At 46.7% G+C, this 21,456-nt stretch overlaps 1 protein-coding gene across 1 annotated transcript; it reads right to left on the bottom strand.

Moving 5' to 3' along the window:
* Positions 1-8,363: 8,363 nt before the first annotated feature.
* DMRT2 (doublesex and mab-3 related transcription factor 2) lies at positions 8,364-13,621 on the bottom strand. The gene is made up of 4 exons (XM_085213633.1): positions 13,324-13,621; positions 12,615-12,968; positions 12,408-12,510; positions 8,364-10,938 (listed from the first exon to the last, which is right to left on the bottom strand). Exons 2-4 carry the CDS (start codon positions 12,948-12,950, stop codon positions 9,914-9,916), a joined length of 1,464 nt encoding a protein of 487 aa, XP_085069759.1. The 5' UTR covers positions 12,951-12,968; positions 13,324-13,621; the 3' UTR covers positions 8,364-9,913.
* Positions 13,622-21,456: the final 7,835 nt, after the last annotated feature.

The following is a 21,456-nucleotide window of genomic DNA, read 5'->3' as shown; positions in this document are numbered from 1 at the left end:
AAGTCTCCGGGAGCTGTTGCTCCTTTACCCAGACTTCCCACAGTGAATAGCCAAAGGACTGGACCACAGACTTATCTCTGAGTTGTCCAAAGCAGAGTCAGAAATCGTGCCTGTGGGATGCTGCCATACAGCAGTCTATAACACTGGTCTGAAATACCAGAGCCATCTCTTTGTTGTCTAAGCTATTTGCCCAGATTTGGAATGACCAGCCACAGCTCACCAGATGCTGTTGTTGGCTTGGGGTAACTTTCTCAGATTCAGCCCTTCTCTTGGGCAGAAGTGCTGAGAAAGAACAAGCATCCAGATGCTCCTACTGCTTCCCTGGGACTGTTTGCCGGATCCATCATGCTGGATGCTCCCCCTCTCCTGGCTCCAGAATTTTGAACTCTCTTCAGCTGGCAGAGGGCAATGGAGGCCATCGCCAGCTCCTTCAAAACTGCCCAATTCTGATGAGCAGATGGCCTCCATTTACTTCTCTCCCAGTCTAACCAATCACTGATCTCCCTGCTGAGGCAAGGAGCTGCCAAGCAGGGCTAGAAATGGTGACTGGTTGTAGACCATCAACACATGTCATTTGGACTTCCAAAATATTGTATCAAGCAGAGGGAGGCTAGCAATGTTGCCACTGATGTGTTCTAAAGATAACTTGGCAGAAATTAACTGACTTTCTCTTATATTTGAGCACTACTACCTGGTACTTGCTGAACACAGGCTTTCTGGCCTTCCTTTGGCCCAAACGTGAGTCCACATGCTTCCTGTATCTTCTTTAGCAGGCTTCACAAGTGGTAAGTGGATGGCACAGCAGATGGCCTTTGTTTTCTTTCCACTCCATGTTCAAGTCTCTGCATGTACCTCAGCTGTCTACCTCATGAGTTTAATCTTCCAAACACTATGGTATACTTGTTTAACACAAGCTTGCATTTCTTCAGTTTAAACATCAGCAAGGAAAGAATGGTTCAGTGTAACTGTGGGAAAGGATTAATCAAATTAACTGCATAATGAAATATCAGCTATCTGATGGAGTTGCCCCCTTTTCTTTCTTCTTTTTCTTTTTTTTTATAATTTTGAAGGTTTAGGACATGTATTGAAAGCTCTTTGTCAAAACAATGACATAACAGTTTGAAGATAAAACCCTTCCATTTAAGCATGGTCGTGTGTGCAGCTGCAGAATGTACCCTACAAACATTCTGGATATTTGCCTTCTGCACTCAGCTGTTAGTTCCAAACAAGTACCAAAAGAAGAATGTTCTGGAAAGGCTTGCAACTGCTTTTGCTGAAAACCTTCATTCTGTCAGAATACCTCTCTCTCTTCACAAGTGCGGAGATAAACATCTCTGCTTCATGTTTGACAGCAATGGAAAATGGGTTGGCTATGACTGCAGGTTGAAAGAATCAGCCACTCTTGTTGTCTTTTCTAAAACAGCATGTCAGAGAAGCATTCATAATTGTAATGTATTCCATACATTTTCTGGTTTAATCAGTACACCGGAGACTCTTCAGATGTACAGTCGCCAGGGAGTAGTGCCTACTCTATTCTGACTCAGATGCAGTATGATCTTTACCCTTTGCCATAAATTGGCTCAGAGCACATCTTTATGTGTCAGTTTTGCCTACTCACTTTCAGATGTTACCAGCTTCCAGTGCTAAGGAGCTGCTTTGGAGTACATGTGATTTTCATTTTACACATTTTTTCAGTTTCTTCATAGGCCCAAACGAAAAATCCAGCATTCAGGGACATCATGTAGATTTATGATACTCTCTGGTGGGACTTTATGCTCAGAACCTAATGAATGGATTATCCTCATCCACATGTGGCATTTCCCAGCTGTGGGAGATATGCTGTGATTCCTTGTTTGTTTTGCAGCTTCCACATAGGCGTGCTGAGATGGTTGCTTTGTAGAAAGCCTTTACAAGACACTCTGGGTAGGCTGTTTTGTAGCACCTGAGCACAACAAGCAGTTTCAACGTTTGAATACTGCCATGTGTGAAGGGAAGTACAGAACACAGCATTTATGTTGTAGGAGTCACTGAAGTATCCAAGAAAGACACAGAGGATGTGCATCAGGAAAGCAAGGAGCCTCAAAGGACACCAGGCTTAACCATGTGGGAGATGATGACTGGAAAAGCACATAAGAAATAACAGTTGTTTTCAGACGGGGTCTATCTTACTCCCCTCCACTTCTGAAACTATTCCAGCTATGTCTGCAGTTGTTTCAAAGATACAAAATTCTGCACGTTTCACAGACATGGTTGGTTAGATAGAGGGGATAACTGTAAAGAAGTCTCCATGCCAGGGAAAACATAGAAGGAGGTCTATGTTTATTAGTTAACAAAGGATCTCACTCGAAGTCCTTCTGCTAGAACTCTGTCTTCAAGAAATGTGCTGGGTGCCAAGTAAAAGTTAAAGCACAGTCACGTAAGACAGTGAGGAGGGAAGGACTTCCAGTGTACCTACCACAGTAGCATCACTCCTTAAGTATCCAGTGTGTGCTTTGGTGCTGTGGTAAGTGAGCTGAGAGCTGTTGTGCAGCAGACAGTAGGAAATAGGGCTGTGCAAAGATAAGCTCACTTTTATTACTGCTTTGCAGAGTTTCCCCCAGCCCTGCCTATCCTGCTCCCACCAATAAGACAAGGAGTAACACCAGAAGCTGAATGAAGACATTGCTACAGGGAAGCTGTTGTCAACATGTGTACTCTTTCCTTTCTGCAAGCCTAGACTTATTACTGGTTGCCATAAATTACAGAAGATCATGTATTCAGCATAACCTTCTGCTCATATCCTCCTCTGCTAGACAGAAACCCCTTTATGATTACCCACATCATCATTGCTTTGAGGTTAAATTATTACAAATAATGCTAATAGTATCATGGGTTTACTCTCAGATCTCAATCAAAAATCACTGAGTCACACCCCTCTAATTTCAACCTGAGATTTTATTGGACTGAATGAAAGAGTTTTATCCAGAAAGTTATTTCACTCACTCCTTTGCATTGCAGAGCCTCTGCCTAAGCCCTCCAAACCCAGCAGAGCATACCCCCATGCAGCCACATCTGCAACCCAGAACTTCTACTTCGGCAGAACGCAGCTGCTTTTGTAAGCAAGTAGACTTATTTGAGAGAACACTTCAGTGCTTGGCAAAGCTGAAACTGCTCTGGTGACCCAAAGAGGGCTGCCAACACCTCCTGCAGAAGAAGGCTGATTGTCCTCTTGTGCCCACAGCTGCTCAGGCCGTGGTTGTGCCTTCCCTGAAGGGCTGAGGCAAGCAGAAGGCATGCAGGTGCTGGGATCTCTACCCAACCCAACTGCCATTCCCCAGCTACCCCAAAGCCACCAAGCTGGAAGCTAGATGGTGCTTATCTGTCAGTTGCCTGGTAATGCCCTTACCGGTAAGCTTTCATCTTGTTTTTCTCACTACCTTTACCAGGCATGTCTTATAGGCATAACAGTGGCAAAGCAATTTTGGTATAAAACTCTTTGCTCCTGAACTCAAATCCCACATCAGTTTGCCAGTGTAAGAACTGAAATCATTTTAAAATATGATAATGAGATTGCAGTTTTCTCAGGCTCTTTGTGAAAGTGCAGTATGGTAAGTGATGAGGTGGAGATCATGTTTGAAGCTGAGGAACTCAGCCCTTTCAAACATAAAGCTTTTTAGTAACGCTGTATACAACTACTTCATCTTGAGCCTAGGCTGTAAAGTTTTAATATCACATTAATATCATGTTATGATAGGTTTACTGTATGTTTTTTTGTATGCTTTCAAAATTTCACCATTATTGGACTTCTCTCCCCTCCCCTCCCCTCCTCTCCCCTCCTCTCCCCTCCCCTCCCTTCCCCTTCCCTTTTCTCCCCTTCCCTTCCCTTCCCTTTTCTCCCCTTCCCTTTTCTCACTTTCCCTTCCCTTCCCTTCCCTTCCCTTCCCTTCCCTTCCCTTCCCTTCCCTTCCCTTCCCTTCCCTTCCCTTCCCTTCCCTTCCCTTCCCTTCCCTTCCCTTCCCTTCCTTCCCTTCCCTTCCCTTCCCTTCCCTTTGCTTTCTCTTTTCCTTTGCTTTCTCTTTTCCTTTGCTTTCTCTTTTCCTTTTTTTTCCTTTCTTTCCTGACCCTACACTCATAGAAAGTCATTTATTTTTGCACCTACTCCATCATGCATCAGGTATGCAGTGATTTAATAGAAGGTAGGTTTTTTAATTCTATGGTCTTGACAGTAATATTGCAAAATGCAAATCCTGTACAACATGTTCTGAGTCAGAGTGGCCCCATTGGACTGGACACCACAGTGAACAAAATGCTGTAGCTCAGCAAATACATCCATCAGCATGTTAGTCTACTTTTAACAGAGTGTTGCCAACACATGGAGGGTGGCAATCTTTCATCTCAGTTAGACATATCCAGTGATGAGCTCCCTAGTGCATCTCAGAATGAGTTCAGCAAAGGACATGAAGAAGGAAGAAATGGAGCATCTCCTGCATGAAGAAATACTGAGACAACCAAGGCTGTCCAATCTGGAGAAGGCACAGGGGAGATCTTATCAAATATTGATACCTGATATAGGAAACACAGATATATGCTATAGTGGTGGTCAGGGTGGGACAGAGTCAATGAGCACACTCTGGAATCCAGGAAAGAAAATATTCCTTTTTCCTGTGAGCGTGGTACAACCAGTGGAGCAGGTTGCCCAGAGCAGATGCATAGTCTCCATCCTTAGAGATTCCAAACCTATGCAAGAACAGATCGAGCAAACTGCTGTGGTTGAGCTGTTCTGGGCAGGAGTGGGACTGGGTGCTCTCCAGAGGTGCCAGCCAGCCTTGGTGCTACTACAGTTCTGCTCCCTGGTTCTATCACACAGTGCTAAATTCCCATTAATAAACTTGTTTGAAGATACAACAGAAGTAATACTGCCTCTTCAAGCTAAGGACAGTTCCTTAAAAAGGTAATAAGTGTCAGTAAATTTCAAAATTAAATAAAAGATTAAATGAAATGTGATCTTCCAAAAGTGTTGAAGTCCAAGGTTCCCATCTATCTGACATTCCCAAGCTACTTACTAAGACCCTAGATGGCTTTTTTTCAGCTCTCTATTCTTACACTACAGCAAGTCTACAACTGCCTAAAAGGTGTTGGTTATATCTATACTTTTTTTTTTTTTTTAATCTGTACATTATACATATCTTATATATATCTTTTTTATGTTTTTTTTTTTTTTTTTTTATCTGTATACATAATTCTGTTCTTTTTAAATCTGTGATTCAACAATTCCATGACTACTTACACCATCTTTCCACAGAGGTCCAGATTTTTGTATGGTTTTGATAACCCAGAGGCAAGCCGTTTCAGAGAGTGGTTTGTTCACTCATGTTTTCTGTTGGACTTAGAAAAACAGAATCTTGTCACAGCCAGCTCCTTTATGGGATTGTTCATGTAGAAATGAAATGAGTGGGGGAAAACCAGACTGGGTATAGTGGATGCCACTATGAACTCTCATTTTACAAAGACAGACTGGTGTACCACAGATAGAACCAGCTTGATGTACCTGTTTCATGACCAACTGTATTGACAAGGAATGAACAGAAAATCTAGTCAATGTCTGAAGCCCAGATTTGAGTGACTGCAGTGAGGTACAAATGCACAATGTCAGCTAGTCAGCGTGACAATGACGTTAGGTCCAGCATTCCCAAAATCCTTGTATGTCTCGAAGTGACTTCTAGGCTCCATCTTGCTTAGGTAAGTATTCACATTCACAGGCTCTGGTGCCACTTAATGAGCTGGTGAATATATCAGTAGGCTTGCCTAAGCTGCTTATCCTTGGGTGGATTTCAGTTATAGTTTCTACAAAAATTAGGAAGAAGGCCACAACCACTTCCCAAGAAAAATTGTCCATTATTCCTATTCTTCCAACGTAATAACTTTATTGAATATGAAGAATTATTCCGCTCTTTTCCATTGCTTAGTGTGGAAGATCCAATTTATCAGCAGAAACAAGACAGATGTTTCAGTCCTGATCTCATCTGATGGCTGGTGTTGCACTGTCTCATGCCTTGAGCTCAAGCCCAGTTTTAACACAGGCTGCAGTGAGCCAGCAGTGCTGATGCCATCAGCTCTGAGAAGTTTGCCCTCAGCAAGAAGCCAACAATCCACACCTACTGTGCAGGTTCTCTTCCCAAGGGGAGGAAATATAGTGCCTGAATGGTCCCACATCACTTGAGGGAGAACACTGACACTGCAGCATCTGTAAACTCTACCTCCCCCAGGTGAGCCCCTCCACCTGCTCCTTGCCGCCCAATCAGCCAGAGAGCCAGGCACTGTTTAGAATTCTATCCTCTAGTTCTGTACACTTCCTAAACATTTTTTGTCTTAGTACACCTAAGCACTTCTAGCAGATGTTTGGTTGTCTCTGACAAGAGCAACAGTTAGGTGTAGTATTTTGCAGAACAAATGGGTAAATGCTGTTTGCGTTCCATCCCACAACTTCTTTGTGCTTCCCAGATCTGAGTTCCCAGCATGTTCCACCATTGTGTAAGAAAAGTTGAGGGGATGCAAAGGGAAATGCAATCTGACATCATGAGCACAGCACAAACATGCACACTATATCCAGAGAAAGCTGGTGGTTCCGAACAGGAGGTGCAGGCACCCTCACATACAGCAAATGCCACAAACACTGTGTTTAGGGAATAGGGAACCCAGGATGTTAACAGCTTCATACTGCAAGGAATTCATTGCCTAGCACTGAGTGATTTTGCATGCAGGTCTCACATCATATTTTTGGCCACAGAGAAAGAGCAATGACTTCTCCTCCCCTTCCTGAGTTTGTACAGCTCTACCAGCACACGTGGACAAATCTCTGCTTCCAGTCCAGGGAAACATGCAGCAGACTGAGGGAGGAGAAGCTATGCATCCACTGTGAAGATGCGTGAGGAAAATCACACGTATTCTGCCTTTCAAGCTAATAATCCTCCAACAATCTTTATACATGTTTTTAACAAATATAAGGAGAACTGATTCAGTAGCAACACCCATTCAAGGCATATAAGATGCCTTCCACAGTTTAAGGAGGGCCTAGGTTTTATGAAAGGAAACAAAGTACGGGCGTAAATGGTTAATGAAGCAAGAAATGAGCAAGTGACAGCAGGATGGTGTGGCCAAATGCTGACTCCAGTGAGACTAATTTGTTAAATGAAGCAGGCAGAATTTGTTCCAGTTTCACTTTAATGATCACATTTTTAAAGTAATAAGAGAATTGTCACTCCTCTTCTGATGGCTGGGCTTTAGGCAGAATCATCTGGAACGCAGACATTGGTTGTGTGGGTCTCTTTATGTGTATGTGTACATGTACGTGTATGTGTATGCGTACAAGTATGTGTATGTCGATGTAGGTGAGGTGTATATGTGTATATGTCTCTGTCCACGTCGATGTGTGTGTGTGATATAGTTATAGGTTAGTACTTTGTATTTCTTGAGGGTTTTCATCCCTTCAGTTGAAATGGCTCTTTAAAAGATCAGGAGATGGCAAGTGTTTTGGAGGGCTGTGGTTTTCTGGTCTCTTTTGTAGTGATAAATAAAGACAAGTGACTTCCTGAAAAAATATTTCAGATGCAAAATTGAATGATGTTAGATGTGCTCATTGTCAGGCAAAAAAGTAAAATGTGTTTATGGAGGACTAACTACAGTATCCATCATTGCTTTACTATGTGATCCTGAACTGTCTTTCATCTGCCATCCTACTTTATGCCAGCAGCTTGAACAACAAAATGATTCATATTTCTAATAAAAAAGGAACTCTGGTAAAATTAAAACTTCTTGTTAGTATGTTATGTCCAGTTCAGCCAAAGAAGGAAAGCTCTGGTGAAAGCAAATTAATATTAAGTGTGAAGAATTTTGCTCCGTGTAAAAGCTGCTCAGCTTGGTGTGACTGCTGAACTGACTGATGAGAAGCCCCGGCTCCCAAGCAAGGGACATCTCCCTCTAATGGCAGCTGAGCAAAAGACAGAGTCTGAGCATGTGAAAAAGCGTTTCAATGCATTGGAGATGCAAAGTCTGGTCTGTAAAGTAAAACTCTGGCTGGCGTCAAAATCCTGTTGAGTTACAACAAAGTAGTTTGTGTTATCATTTATTTTTACTGCCTGAAACAACATGTTTCTTTTCTATGTGTTTTAAAAGACAAGTCATACAAAATTTACACGTTGATGTAAAAAGTGTTAAAATGCTTTTTCTCAAAGCAAAAGCCAGAGCTCGCTGCTTGAACGAGGTGATTGGCAATAGCATCAGGCCACTCATGGGGCTCAGAAAAGCATCCTGGCAGACAGTTCACCTCGTGCACAAACAGCAGCTTGTCCCCCCACGACACCACTCAGCACCGACACCAAACATGGTCAGAGATACAGAGCAAGCAATGCTCGTGTTCAGATTTATTTACGGCAAAATGATCATTCCAGCTGTATGGTGAGTGTTGTAAGATCAGAAAATATTAGTGTGCCCTCTCCCTGGAGGCCCTCTCCCTGGCCTGCCTTAAGGCCAGGCTGGATGGAACTCTGAGCAACCTGGTCTAGAGGGAGGTGTCCCTGACTATACCAGGGGAGATGGAACTACATGATCTTAAAAGTCCCTTCCAACCCAAACCATTCTGAGTCTAGACATTTTTCTTAGAAACATCAAATAGAATTTGTCTTTAGAAAATAACAAAAATAAAGAACAACCACAGCTCCCTTCAGCTGACCAAGCAGCTTCTGCTGGTTTAAAATGTTAACAGGAGTAACCAAGGCACCAGCAGTAAGTGGAAATGCCAACGGTGAAACACAGAAAAACTCAAAATACCGCAAGTTCAAAAAGTTTCTTTTGAGCTCAGTTACTGTGAGAGCTCTACCACAGCACCAAGGGCACCTCGATTTCTGGGGTAAATTCTACTGATTTCTTTCTACTATCCCAGCAAAAGGGCCCAGAATTACAAAACAGACAGATCATGACTTGACTTTTCACTAGCAATAAGGATTCTGTGCACCATTTTTAGTCATTCCAAATACCACAGCCCAAGACTCTCAAACTATTGCAGGTCAGAGGTGAATGTTTTTAGGATGGAAATATTCTAAGGAGTGGAAGCCCAGATGAACAGCAAAGTCAGCCAAAAGCAATTATTCAAAATAAAAGCATTTATTCAAAAATTGAATTTAAAAAAGTGGATTTTTTTTTCAAAAACTCACCCCAAAAAACTCATTATCCCCAAAAGACTCAAAAAAACCAAAAAGCTCATTATCCCCAAACACAGTCTACCCAGTAAGTCTTTGCTTTAGGAGCAGAAGCTTTTGTAGAGAGGTAGGGGTTAAGTCAGTCTATATGCTAGCAAGCACTTCACCTTCAGATTAAGAACAGCATTTGGAATCTGATGCAAATTTCACTAAATAACAGAAGTCTTCCAATTCATATTAGCCTACATGCATCTCTTCCCTTAGGTACTGGAAGGTGAAAGCAGGGTGACCACATACCCCACCAAGATAACTCAGTACATTGGTACCAGCCCACAAAGGAATAGGTGTCTTCTGACAGCAGGGCACACTTGCCTGCAAGAGACTAGAGACACAACTAAGATCAGGGGATATTACTGGCAGGGCAAAGAAGATCTGTTTTTGCAGGTAAACTCATTTTATTGAGTGGTCTGAAGTTCTGCTTTAAAGAACACTACAGTCTTCTGTATATGTCATTTCAATTTTTAGAAATAAAATAAATTCACTTTTCTTCTGAAAACATGCATATTTATGTATGTCATTTTGAGAAGAAAGAAAGAATTACCATTTACAGCGGAAACTCCTCTTACAAATCTTTTAAGAGAAAAGGTGGGCAGTAGTAATTCTGCAGAAGGCGAAGCACACAAGCTCTCTACACTGATGTTGCAGTTTATTCACTGGGAGACATTAGCCACTGCACAAGGTCATTTAAGGATGGATTCAACTGAAAACGACAGTGGCTCAGCTGCTGACAGTTTTGTTGTGGCCTGTTTGGGTCCAAAGAAGTCTTTTGTACATTTATCTATAGTAAACTTGTATTTCTGGTTCTCTTTAATGCTGAACTCCCTATATTTCTTAGATGCTTCTTCAAAAGTCTCTTTCATAAACGATGCTCTCAGCTCTGCTCCCGATTTGTCTGGAAATGTCTGCGGGAACAGTGACTGAAATTGATTGTATTTGATAGGTGGAGTGGGCTTGGCCGTGTCTTTGCTGACCTTGCTCAACGCCTGCTCTTGAGGAGCCAGAGAATCCTTATCGGAAATCTGAGAGAAAGTCCTTTTTGGAGGAGAGAAGGCTGACCTCTCCCGAGCCTCCTGGGGAAGGCACGGCACCTCGCTGCATACCTGCTGGATGTCAGGCGTGTGGGTCAGGAGGAGTGGATTCTCCAGTTTCGGAGACATGATGTCCTGCTCGGTGTTCGGACACTCCGGGCTTTGTGCCACCTTGGCATTCCAGCCTGCCCCCGGTTTGAGAGCTTGGACAGTGGTAGCATTCAGCAGACACTGCTGGTAGAGGAGAGCATCACTTATGGGGCCACACTTCGGCCACACTAAGAACCTGGAAGGCAGGGGATACTGCCTGTAGGTAGTAGCTACACTGACATTGGAAGAAATAAGTTCCATGTTGCCAGATCCCGAGTACTGCATGGTTAGATCAAGGCACGTTGGTAAGAAATTGCAGAACTCCTTGCTGGGAGCATCAACCTGAGCAGGGCTGAAGGCAGTTTTGTACGCACTGTATTCAGCTCCGTGCACCATGCGATTTGGGAGGAAGAGGGCAGCTGCTTGTGTAGCTTCCATCATCTCTCTTTCTTTGTACTCTCTTTCTAGCATAATGTTCTCCAACTCTTTATCAGCAAAAGCCCGTCTCTTTCTCATCCTGTCACTTACAGGGGGTGGCAAAGGTGAGTTTCCTCCCAGGTAAGCGTCTGCTGGAATAGGACGGTAACCTAAAACAACGAAGTAGCATTAGGAATGGAAACATGCAGGAGAATTATTACAGCTGTGTTTGCACCAGGGGTTCCCTTCAGATCCTGCCCACCAGGCACGAAGCACGTTCTGCAGACCCTGTGCAGTTCCTACCCTCATCACCGTGCCACCTCAGCTGCACTCCCTGCTCCCTCAGGCACATCCTTCCCCACTCCCTGCATGCAGAGAAGCCAGCCCTGCTGCTCTGCCCTGCATCGTTTCCACCAGAGCTAGCTGAGCAGCCATTCACAGTGGCCATCGAAAGCAGCAGACTGAAAAAAGGCAATACCCTGCCATGCGTTATGATCAGTACTGAACCACAAGGCTTAATAATGCAGTATTTTTAATAAACATGGTAAACAAGTACTCAAATATTCCACCTATTCAGAACTAAAGTACTGCATTAATAAAACAAATGTCCAGTATATTCAGCTAATGGATTAATTTAAGATAACTGACAGGGTCCAATCCTGTTTGCTCTACCCAGCTAGGTAATACTATTGAATTATGGAACTGATTACAAGAGTAAGAAGAGGATTTTGCCTGTATTCAGTCCCACTCCTCTCACACAGTTTCCCCATTGCAAAGGAAGATATCTATACCTATAGCTGCTGCCATTCCTATTCTCTAAAGATGATTCACTATGATCATATTGTTACAGATGGTAGAAAATTCCAAGGAGAACTAGGAGAAAAGAAAAAGAAAGTTAAGATAAATACAAGAAAAAGAGATTTTATTTTTTTTTTTCAAGAATGAATTGTAGGAGAAAATCAGAGAGAGGTTTAACAGGACAGAACTGTAACCACACCTACACAGGCAAAGAAAAGAGGTTTCTATTCCAAAAAAATAATAATAATAAAAAGAACTGTAATTACCATAGTGCTACAAGGCTACAATTTGGAAAATAATTAAAGCATCCACAGAAATAAATTGAGGCTTGACCCGAAAAGATAGAGAGAACAATATATATATATGCTCATTAAAACATGGATCTTTCCATCATCTTGTTTCTGCGGCTGACATTTTCAGCAGGGAAAAAAATTCTGAGCAGCCTGCCGTGCCTATCTCACCACTGGTAACGCAGTAAACAGAGCTGCTGTGCTAAGCTTTCTCTTCAGAAAGAAAGCGGTTTGATTTACTCATTTGCTGATGGATACGGCCGCAAATGAGTTGCCCGGCACCGCAGAACACTGCTGGGTACTCATGTAAAAAGAATGTCGGCTTGTAACACTAACTCTCAAATTTCAGATTACCGCCGCTAACATTTCAGGCATTATTTGGAGGAGGGAACTGAGGTTCTGTCGCGCCGATTCCACCCACGCAGAGCGGGAGCCGCGGAGGAGCCCGACGGCACCGCGCCCGGGCAGCGCAGAAGCCGCTCCGCGTTACTTCGGGAGAGACGGCCCCGCCGACTTCAGCCGCGCTCGCGGCTCGGCGTCGCCGGACCTACCTTCCAAGATGCTCTTGGCCAGCAGGCTGGGCGTCCGGACGTGCCTCTGGTAGACGGCTTTGCGCTCCAGGCTCGCTTGCTTCCCGGCCAGCCCCTTCTTGTCCTAGGAGAGCGGGCGGACGGCGCCGTCAGCCGGGCCACCCGCCCTGTCCCGTCCCGTCCCGTCCCGTCCCGACCCGACCGCCCGACCCGACCGCTCCGCCTCACCTCGGTGGCCTGCTGTCGGCGCAGTGCCACCTGCGCGGCCATCACCCGCTGCCGCTCCACCACCAGCAGGCAGTTGGCGCACTGGCAGTCGCGCCAGCGGCAGAACCGCTTGTGTCCCTTCAGGCACGACACCACGCCGTGGTTGCGGCACCGGGCGCACTTGGGCGTGCGGCTCAGCTTCCGCGGCTCGCCGCCGCCGCCCCGCCGCGGGGCCGCCGCCGCCTCCTCGCCTTCCTCCTCTTCCTCCTCCCTCGGCGTGCCGAGGCCCTCGGTCGCCTCTCCCTCCAGGCTCTCCACGTCGATTTCCCACTCGCCAGCGGCGCGTCCTTCGGACATGGCTGCTCCGCGCCGCAGCTGCAAGAGAAGGGTCAGGCTGCCCGCCCGCGGTCGGACAGGCACGGCGCGACCCGCCAGGTGCCTCCCTCCGCGCCCCTTGATCCCGTGCCCCGAAACCCGCGGGGCTCCCCTGAGCTTCCTCGACGGCCGCTGCCCCGAGAACTGTGCGCCGACCGGAGCGCGTCTGCCGCGGGGAGAAGAGCGGGGAGAGAGCGGGAGGAACAGCTCTGGGGCGGCCGTGGGATGACAGCACCCGCCGGCTCCCGCCACCCACGCACGGCGGTGCTGGAGCTCCACCGCCTTTGCGCCCGGTCAATGGCACCCGGTAAGCGATGGCTCTGAACTCCCCATCCTCCGCCGCCGAAGCTCTTACCCGAGTTCGGTGCCCCAAGCGGGCAGGCTAAGCGCCGGGCTCCCGCGACCCACGGGGCGCCACGCCGTCCGGTGACACCGGTGGGCTCTGGTGGGTGCGGGCAAAGTGCGCGCTGTCGCCGCCAACGAGACCGGGACGGTGACCGCCTCACCACGCCGCTGCGGCCCCGCCGCGTTATCAGCGCCGTCCGCAGCCGCCCGCGCCGCCCATCGGACCCGCTCCGCGCGGCCGCCGCCCTCATTGGCCCGCGCCGACACCGCCCCGCCCCGCCGCTCGCCTGCCAGCCGCCGCGCGTGGGTGCGGACGGGCGTGGGGGGCGCGGGGACGCGCGTGGGGGCGGAGCGGAGGGGAGTAGGGCGGCGGCGGCGGCGGGTGCGGGTCGTAACCGTGGGGAGAACGGGAGGAGGAGAGGAGGAGTGAGAAGAGTGACGCGCGTGGGGGTGACAGACGCACGCCAGCCCACGGTGAGCGCGGCGGGCGAACGTGGAGGGGAAAGGTGGAATGCTCACGGAGCTTTGCGTTTGCCGCCGTTCTTTGTCCCGCTGCGAAGAGAGAAATGCGTGGAAATTACTTTATTTCGAGTCTGGAAACACAGCGGTATCTCTATGGTTTTCCCGCACTCCCTGTAACACCGAGGGGCAGATTATTCGTTAACTCCGTAACGTTCGCACCGTGACACTTGCAATGATCCTCGGAAGAGCTTTTTCTCTGCTCCCGTTCTCCGACGGCTGCCGCACTTCCAGAGCCGGGGGCACCAACATCGCCGCCCGAGGTCAGGGCTGCGGAGCGCGGCCGCAAACAGAGGCGGGGAGGGGGGCGAGTGGGGAAGACACTCAGCTTGGACCCGCTCTGCGCCGAGCGGAGGAGAGTCAGGGAGGGTAAGCGGGGTATGCCCTGGGAAAGAAAGAAGGAAAAAAAGAAAGAAAGGAAGGAAAGGAGGAGAAGGAAAGGAGGAAGAAAGAGAGAAAGTGAGAAAAAAGGGCGTCTTAGCATCGGTGTGCTAATCGAAAACCAACGTTATGTCAAGCATACACCGAAACCATTCTCCTCTAAGAGCAAACATATTTCCGTGAGCGGCGCGTACCGCACGCGCAGACAACCCACGCTCGTTGCTTTGCACGGACGGGAACGCGCCGTGCCACGGCCCTCGGCCCCTCCCTGTCGGGCTAGCGCCCCGGGGGCTGCAGCAACTGCGGCGGGCTGGCCGAGGACAGCCGCCGGATTGGGCCCTCGCTGCTCGGCCGAGGTGCGCGGACACCGTGCGTCCCGCTGCAGCGTTCGCCTACTCGGAATGAAGCTTGCCGCACTCGCTTGGGGGAAGCACGTTCTCGACGGCAGGTAGCATTCATCCCCAAAGAGTCGCCCGTTGCTGCTTACAGGCATGACGAAAAGGCAAATACCCAAGGAATTCCACTTTCCCCCTTGGGGTCTTTCTTAAAAGGCGCGGGCATGACAAAGAACCTGCTAGGTTAGGAAACAGAAGTTCCCGTTGCTTGTAAACCGACACCAAATTACAAAGTACGGTTTCTGCGGGCCGCTGGCGTAAATTACAAAACAGTTCCCCTCCTGTTTACTTTATCCACAGGGAACTGTGAAATCCAGCCATGATTTTAAAGCATGTTTGTGTAACATTCTCCTTTTCCTCCTGTTTGAGCTCTGTTCTGCGGGGTGCTCCCCGGGGGACGGGACAGCCACGGGGAGCGCTACTGCGGCCCCACGTCGGCTCCCGCATGCCTTCGGCCCGCGGTGCCAGCTACGACCCTTGCGAGCTGCGATGGGACGGGACGGGAAGGGACGGGACAGGATGGAGCGGCATTGTTTTCCACGCTGGGAAGCGCGCAGCGCAGCGCCCGCTGTGACGGGCTCTCTCACGGCCTCCTCTTCAAACCTGTGCTCCCCCCTCACCGTCATCACCAGCCGAGCAGCTACGCAGAAGCTCTGGGGAAGCGTTTCCCCGCCCTGCCCTCGGGCACCGCCGCGCTGTACGGGAGCACAGCGTTATGCCGGTGGGGGGCGGGCAGCGGGCCGAGAGCGCTGCAGTGGCTGTGGCTGAGCTCCGGGACCGGGGTGGGGTCCGGGAGTGACCGCGAGGGACTCTGCCCATCCCGGTGCGTGTGCGCGCCGCGTCGGCAGAGGAAAAGCAGCTCAGGGGCATTTGCGAGACCGTCAGGATCTCTCTCCACCTCGGAAGGTGCCTCTGGTCCGGCTCCGCATCGCGCGTCGAGCGGCGGGGATGGGGATGGCAGGCGTGCAGGTGCAGGAGCCGCGGCCCCTTCCCTGTCCTCCTATCCCGCCCCTATTCCCAGGGGATTTATTAGCAGGGTTCGGGCCGGCTAACCAAACGGCAGCCCCGGGTGCGAATTCCCCGGAAGAATGCTTTGATCGTGCCCTCTCTTCGCGCCGTCGGGAACGGATTACATCGCCAAACGCGGGAGCTCCCGCCGCTTGTTTGGTCAGAGATGTTACCCGTTAATCTGAAACAAATTGCCGCTGCCCTGGGGGCCCGCAGTGCGCGGGTATGGCCGGGTTTCCCTGCCTGCTGTTGGGAGAGTGCGCAAATATCTCGGGTGGTGATAGTGGCAGGGAAAAAATAAAAATAAATAATAAAAATAAATACTAAAAATAAGAAAATAACTTTTTTTTTCCGTTAAAAAGCGATTTGTTTTGCGGCTGTCTTCCATTAAAACGTGGGTTTGTTTCTCGTGTCACTCTCCGTCAATCTGTTGTAAGCTGTGCTTTCAGCAAGGTGAATCTCGGTGAGATTGTTGTCTGCAGCACAGATCCTTCAGAATGGTTTCTGTGTTAAAACGATTTAAATGAGCAAGTTTCAACTTTTTGTCCTCTTGTGTTTTAAATAAGCATGTTTTTGTGTTTTTTTTTCTTCTTTTTTTTTTTTTTTTTTAATACATCTCCACTTTATGTACTGGTAAGCACCTTTATAGAAAGAGGAGGAATTTTCTGTTAGCCTTGCACGACAAGTAAATGTAATAAAACCATATAATAAAGATGTAAGAAATGTCGACAGCAATGTGTTCTGTATAGCATGATATGGAAGAAAATTTTATTGACTGTGAGAGTGATTCCACTGCCTTTGTAGGAATGTTTACTTTGGCAAGGAGGGCAAGGGTTAGCCTTTATGGGGAAGCTTGTGCATCACATTAGGACAATCTCCAGCCGTGTAAAACCGGATTGAAATCAAAAGTGGTAAAGGTGACTGGAGTGCTTGCAAAACAGAATTGCCACAGCAAGCAAGTGAGAGAACACCAATCAGAAATTTGGAGGAATAGGCAGGAGGTCTCCCCCAGGCACAGCCAGTTTGGGGTGCACAGAACGCAACAGCTTCCCAACAGCAGCTTCTTTCACCCTGCAGCAGCCTTGGAGAAATCAGCTCCTGGAGATGAGCTGTGGAGACAGGGCAGGTTTGCCCTCCGTGGTGGGCCCTGCTGCAGCAGGGCTGTACCAGGAGCATGCTCTGGCTGTGGCTCTATGAACGAGATTCACAGGCACAGTAATTATTAGACACAGCAATGTAGGAAATAGATAGCTCAGTGGAAATAGAACTGCTTCTCTGCAGCTTCCAAGCATGTGGCCAGGGGACTTTGAGGCAAAACCAGTGAAACCAGCCCTCACCCAGTCCTCCTCTGAAAGTCTGACCAAGAAAAATGCCATGAGAAAATCTTGTGTACCATCCACAGAGGCTTTACTGTGGCTTATAAACATGGCTGACCTTTGGTTTCCCAGCATTTAATAAGCCAGTAGACACTTGGCAGGTTTCTTGCTAAAATGTACTAGAAAGTCAGATCAACTCTCAGCGTGAATATCAAGAATCCAATATACAAGCAGTGAGCATAGCAAATTGTCAAGTCAGCAACTAATGTACTTCACTATAATCTTCCCAAATGTCTTAAGTAGTTTGGCAAATCCCTTATTGCAATAAATTCTACTGAAGTTTTGGGTTGTTGGGGTTTTTTTCAACATATGGCCTTAAAAAGTAAGTTAGCCAAGAATATTTTTAGAGTCACAGCAGAGCTTGCTGGAGATGTTGTCTCAAATCTTGTTTGCACTCTGGCAGTTTTATTCAAATGTCAACCAGATGCAGAAAGTGCGGGGTCTGGGGTTTTGTTTTACAGTCCTGGAAAGTAAAGGTCAAGGCTCTGCAATATAAATTGTCTGTTTGATTGCCTGATTTTAGGTGAACAGCAAGAAGTCTCACTAATAAAATGTTAAGGTTGGCTTTTTTTCCCCTCAGGATGCATTATAATCATATGCAAAATATTTTAAATGCCAGTAAGGCACCTGCTAAATCAAATCAGTTGGGTAGGGCACATTGTGCTTAGCAGTAAAAACTCAGTCACATAACCATAACTGGCCAGATTGTGTTCTCATTTCCTAGGTATCATTTCACTGTCTGGGTAGCCATACTAAAATTAATGGGATGACCTGAGGCATTAGTCAGCTTGAAAAACAGGATCAGAATTTGGCAATATATCACTTAAAATAAGCTAGACAGACTCACGCTATATTTCTATATGCAGGGACCTAGGCCATGCTGCTAGCTGTGTCCCTGCTAGCAGGAACGTTCACAGAACCATTTGCAGAGTTCCATGCAGATACAAGTCCCTTCCAGACATAGAAGATATCTCAAAGGGAATGCTGGTTTGTCTCTCAGAAGACTGTGCAGAAGACACACTGTAGTGCATCCACTTCTGTGACTTTTCCACTGAAGCTTTCTGTCAGACGTGGCCATGTACCCTTCTGAGAACTTACCCTGGAAGCCAGATGAGCCCTTCCTCCAATGAGGATCTGTCCATAAGGACCTGTGCAGTTACTGCAAGCTGGCACTCACATGCTTCTTGCTGCACCAGGAAACAGAAGCAAATTGGAAAGTGAACTACCAACACACAGCAGGTGTAAAATCATAGAGTCATTAAGGTTGAAAAAGATCACAAAGATCATTTAGTGCAACCATCAACCCATCACCATCATGCCCACTAAACCGTGTCCCTCAGTGCCACATTTCCACGTTTCTTGAACACCTCCAGGGATTGTGACTCCACCACTTTCCCTGGGCAATCTATTCCAGTGTCTCACCTGTTTTTCTGAGAAGAAATGTTTCCTAATATCCAGACAGAACCTCCCCTGGTGTAACCCCAGGCCATTACCTTTCATCCTATCACTGTTACTCAGGAGAACAGTTTGACCCCCACCTCACCACAACCTCCTTTCAGGCTGTTGTAAAGAACAATAAGGTTCCCTCCTGACCCTCCTCTTCTCTGTACTGAACAATCCATTCAGTGGCTCCTCATAAGACTTGTGCTCCAGACCCTTCACTACTGCATTGTCTTTCACTATCTCAAACTCCTTCCATGTTTAAATGGAAGAATTTACACACACAAGCCCTCTTCCATAAGATGTTAGGTGGTGCTTGAAGTGACAAAGGTTTCTACAACTATATAAACAAAATCTTAGCCTACTTTTACTTGTCTTCTCATTCACAGCTAGTACTGCTGTGTGTCTTCTGTTCTGCTTTGTTGAGGTTTGGCTCTGCCAGAAATGTCATTGTGAGAACCAAAAGCTACTTGAAGCACAGAGGTGGCAGCAGGCAGCATTTGATCTTTGGAAGTATAATTCAATGCAAATGGAGGAGTGACACCAGGGTCACCTCGTGAAGCAGTGACAGTGCTGGTACAGATGAGAATTCAGTGCCTGGCTGGACGTTTAGAAGCACCTCCATCCAGTTGGGTGCTTCTCTTGCCCTATCACAGTTTTATGACTTTGTCCCCTGGCAGAGCGTAGCTGTTCTAACAGCCCTAAAAGAGAACATGCTTCCAAAGCATGCTTCCAAATCTTTTTTTTCTCTCAGATGTGCACCTGTTCATTGACTGCCTTGGATTTTCTACTGAAATTAGTATCCTGGTCATCTCTGTCAGCAGAGTCTATCCCGACAAGCATTCAGTACTGTGGCTCTGAACATGGCCACATGTCAGATCTGTCTGGTAATGTTGTTTTGTGAAATCACTGTAGAAAAGGCAAGCAATATCCGAAAGGAAGCCTACATTATATAAACTACTAAAACCATGTAATGTGTTATAAATGCATAGTTAGTTGATGCAGTGTTAATTATCATAAACAGGAATTTTGATGAAAATCTAAGACAAACCCGTCCTGGAAGTTGCAGTTGTTCAGCATTCTGGGATCAAACTCTATCCCTCATTCCATACAGACACTCCATTGAAATTCTTCAGATTAAATGGGCATAAGTCTGAGTTTAACATATTGCAGATGTGTATATACATTAAGAACATTGGACACATTGTACTCAGAAAATGCTATTTTACTTATGGTATTTTTTTCAGCACTTATGATTACTTGCAATAATAATAAAGACTATTCCACAAACTGTTCTAAGATCATATGACATAGCAAGCACACTGTCATCTACTTTCTGATTTAGCATCTGTGACACTTGGATAATTCGTGGTCTTTGGCCATCCGGCGCGATATCAACTATACAAAGTGTCAAACCACTCAGTGCATAAAATTAACTGATTTCTGGGAGTAAAGGGCTGTAACCAGCTCTGCTGAATTCAACAGAAAACCTTCTATGTTGAGTGTAGGAGGAATAGGATGAGGCACATATTTAACTTCTTCTGACTTAAAAGAGAAAGCAACACACTTCTCAGAGATTCTACCTGCCCTACATGACCAGTTTGCTGGCTCAAAGTGTTAATTGTCAGCTCTTCTTCCTCTATTTACAGCAGAGAGGAGCCAAAGGAAGCTGCTATGCCACAGGGCTGGGGCAGTACTTTCTGCCCAGCTTGGTCTGACACTCCAGACATATATTTTCTCTGTGACTTGCACATGAAGGAGATTTTCTTTAGGCCCCACCTTCCGAGTTCTTAGTCAATATTTTCTGTCCAACACTGATTTCCAATGTAGAAACACCAGAATGTCCAACAAGTAGATACTACATCTGTTATAACCATGTACAGCTAGAAACCTGGCTGACAGGAGCTTGTGGTGTATGTAGACATAAAAGACAAGTCCCCTTTCCTGAACAGGGACAATAAGACTCCTTCCAAATATATTGGTGTTAGCAGAACACACCCTAACAGCTGGTTCGGGAAAAATCATTCAAAGTTTTGACCAAGAAGAAAGGAAATGTGAGAACGTGCCCAAGGACCCAGCTCATTTGTGGCACTCAGTGAGCTTAGAAAAGCTATGGTAAGTTCAACAACTTAGAAGAAATTCATGCTATAATGATTAGACTCATGCTTTCCATAGTCAGCTCACTGAAGGATAACAGACCCCAGCCTCAAGAGCTGGTGAGTGAGCTCTACTGATTTCAGCCACAGGCACCATAAAATCCTAGCCATGAAAATGAAGAAAGTAGACATCAGCTTGCCCCCAACTTCCACAGAGCTGCACTGCATCCTGCTAAGCATCACTGCAACAAGAACATGTTAATCTTTTGCTGTCCAAATTCCTTATCTCCAGATCTACATCATGTGTCTTTCTCAACATTAGTGGAACCACCATAGATTAATAGGAGAGTATGACAGGGTTATATAGGTGTCTCAGTAGCAGGAAGGCTTTTCTTTGAGCTAAAAATAAATGTTCACCTGGCCAGGGATGGAATTTAATTTAATCATTATGATGGCTACATTTCCTGTCTATACAGGGACTGTTGTAAGAGTAGAACAGTAAGATTTGATTGGGTCAGAACTGCAAATAGCAGTAATGTAAACTGACAAGTTAGATCTTCCTTTTACTTCTGCTGGAGCAGAACATCCCCTGCAGCACAGTTCCATCTCCCCGTGAGCCAGTGGCCATTGCTGCCTGCATGGGGACTTCCTGCCCTGCAGCCTGGAATACACACAGGTGCTGGCAAAGTAGAAATGTCATCCTACATGATTTGAGAATTCCCCTCTGTGATGTACCAGAGAAATAATGGACAATAATAAATGGGAGTCCTTCGTTCTCTTCTGTGGCTGAATATGTCTCACTGAGTCAGAAGAGACCGAATCTCGTTTTTCCAATGTGTGCTTTTGTTGGGTCAATAGAGAGACTGTTATAGAGTGGTAATGTGAGCTGAGTAATGTGTGCAGGTTCTGGGACTTTATTGTGTCCCTG

This window comes from Meleagris gallopavo, chromosome Z, assembly GCF_905368555.1.
Source record: "Meleagris gallopavo chromosome Z, MGAL_WU_HG_1.1, whole genome shotgun sequence".
NCBI lineage: Eukaryota > Metazoa > Chordata > Aves > Galliformes > Phasianidae > Meleagris > Meleagris gallopavo.
The sequence above is the reverse complement of the archived record's forward strand: the minus strand, read 5'-3'. Positions and strand labels throughout refer to the sequence as shown.

Coding starts and splice junctions, on each gene's coding strand:
- DMRT2 (XM_085213633.1), bottom strand. CDS start 12,950: ATGTCCGAAGGACGCGCCGCTGGCGAGTGGGAAATCGACGTGGAGAGC. Junction 12,511..12,614: donor GCCGACAGCAGGCCACCGAG/GTGAGGCGGAGC, acceptor CCGCTCTCCTAG/GACAAGAAGGGGCTGGCCGG. Junction 10,939..12,407: donor GGCCAAGAGCATCTTGGAAG/GTAGGTCCGGCG, acceptor TCGTTGTTTTAG/GTTACCGTCCTATTCCAGCA.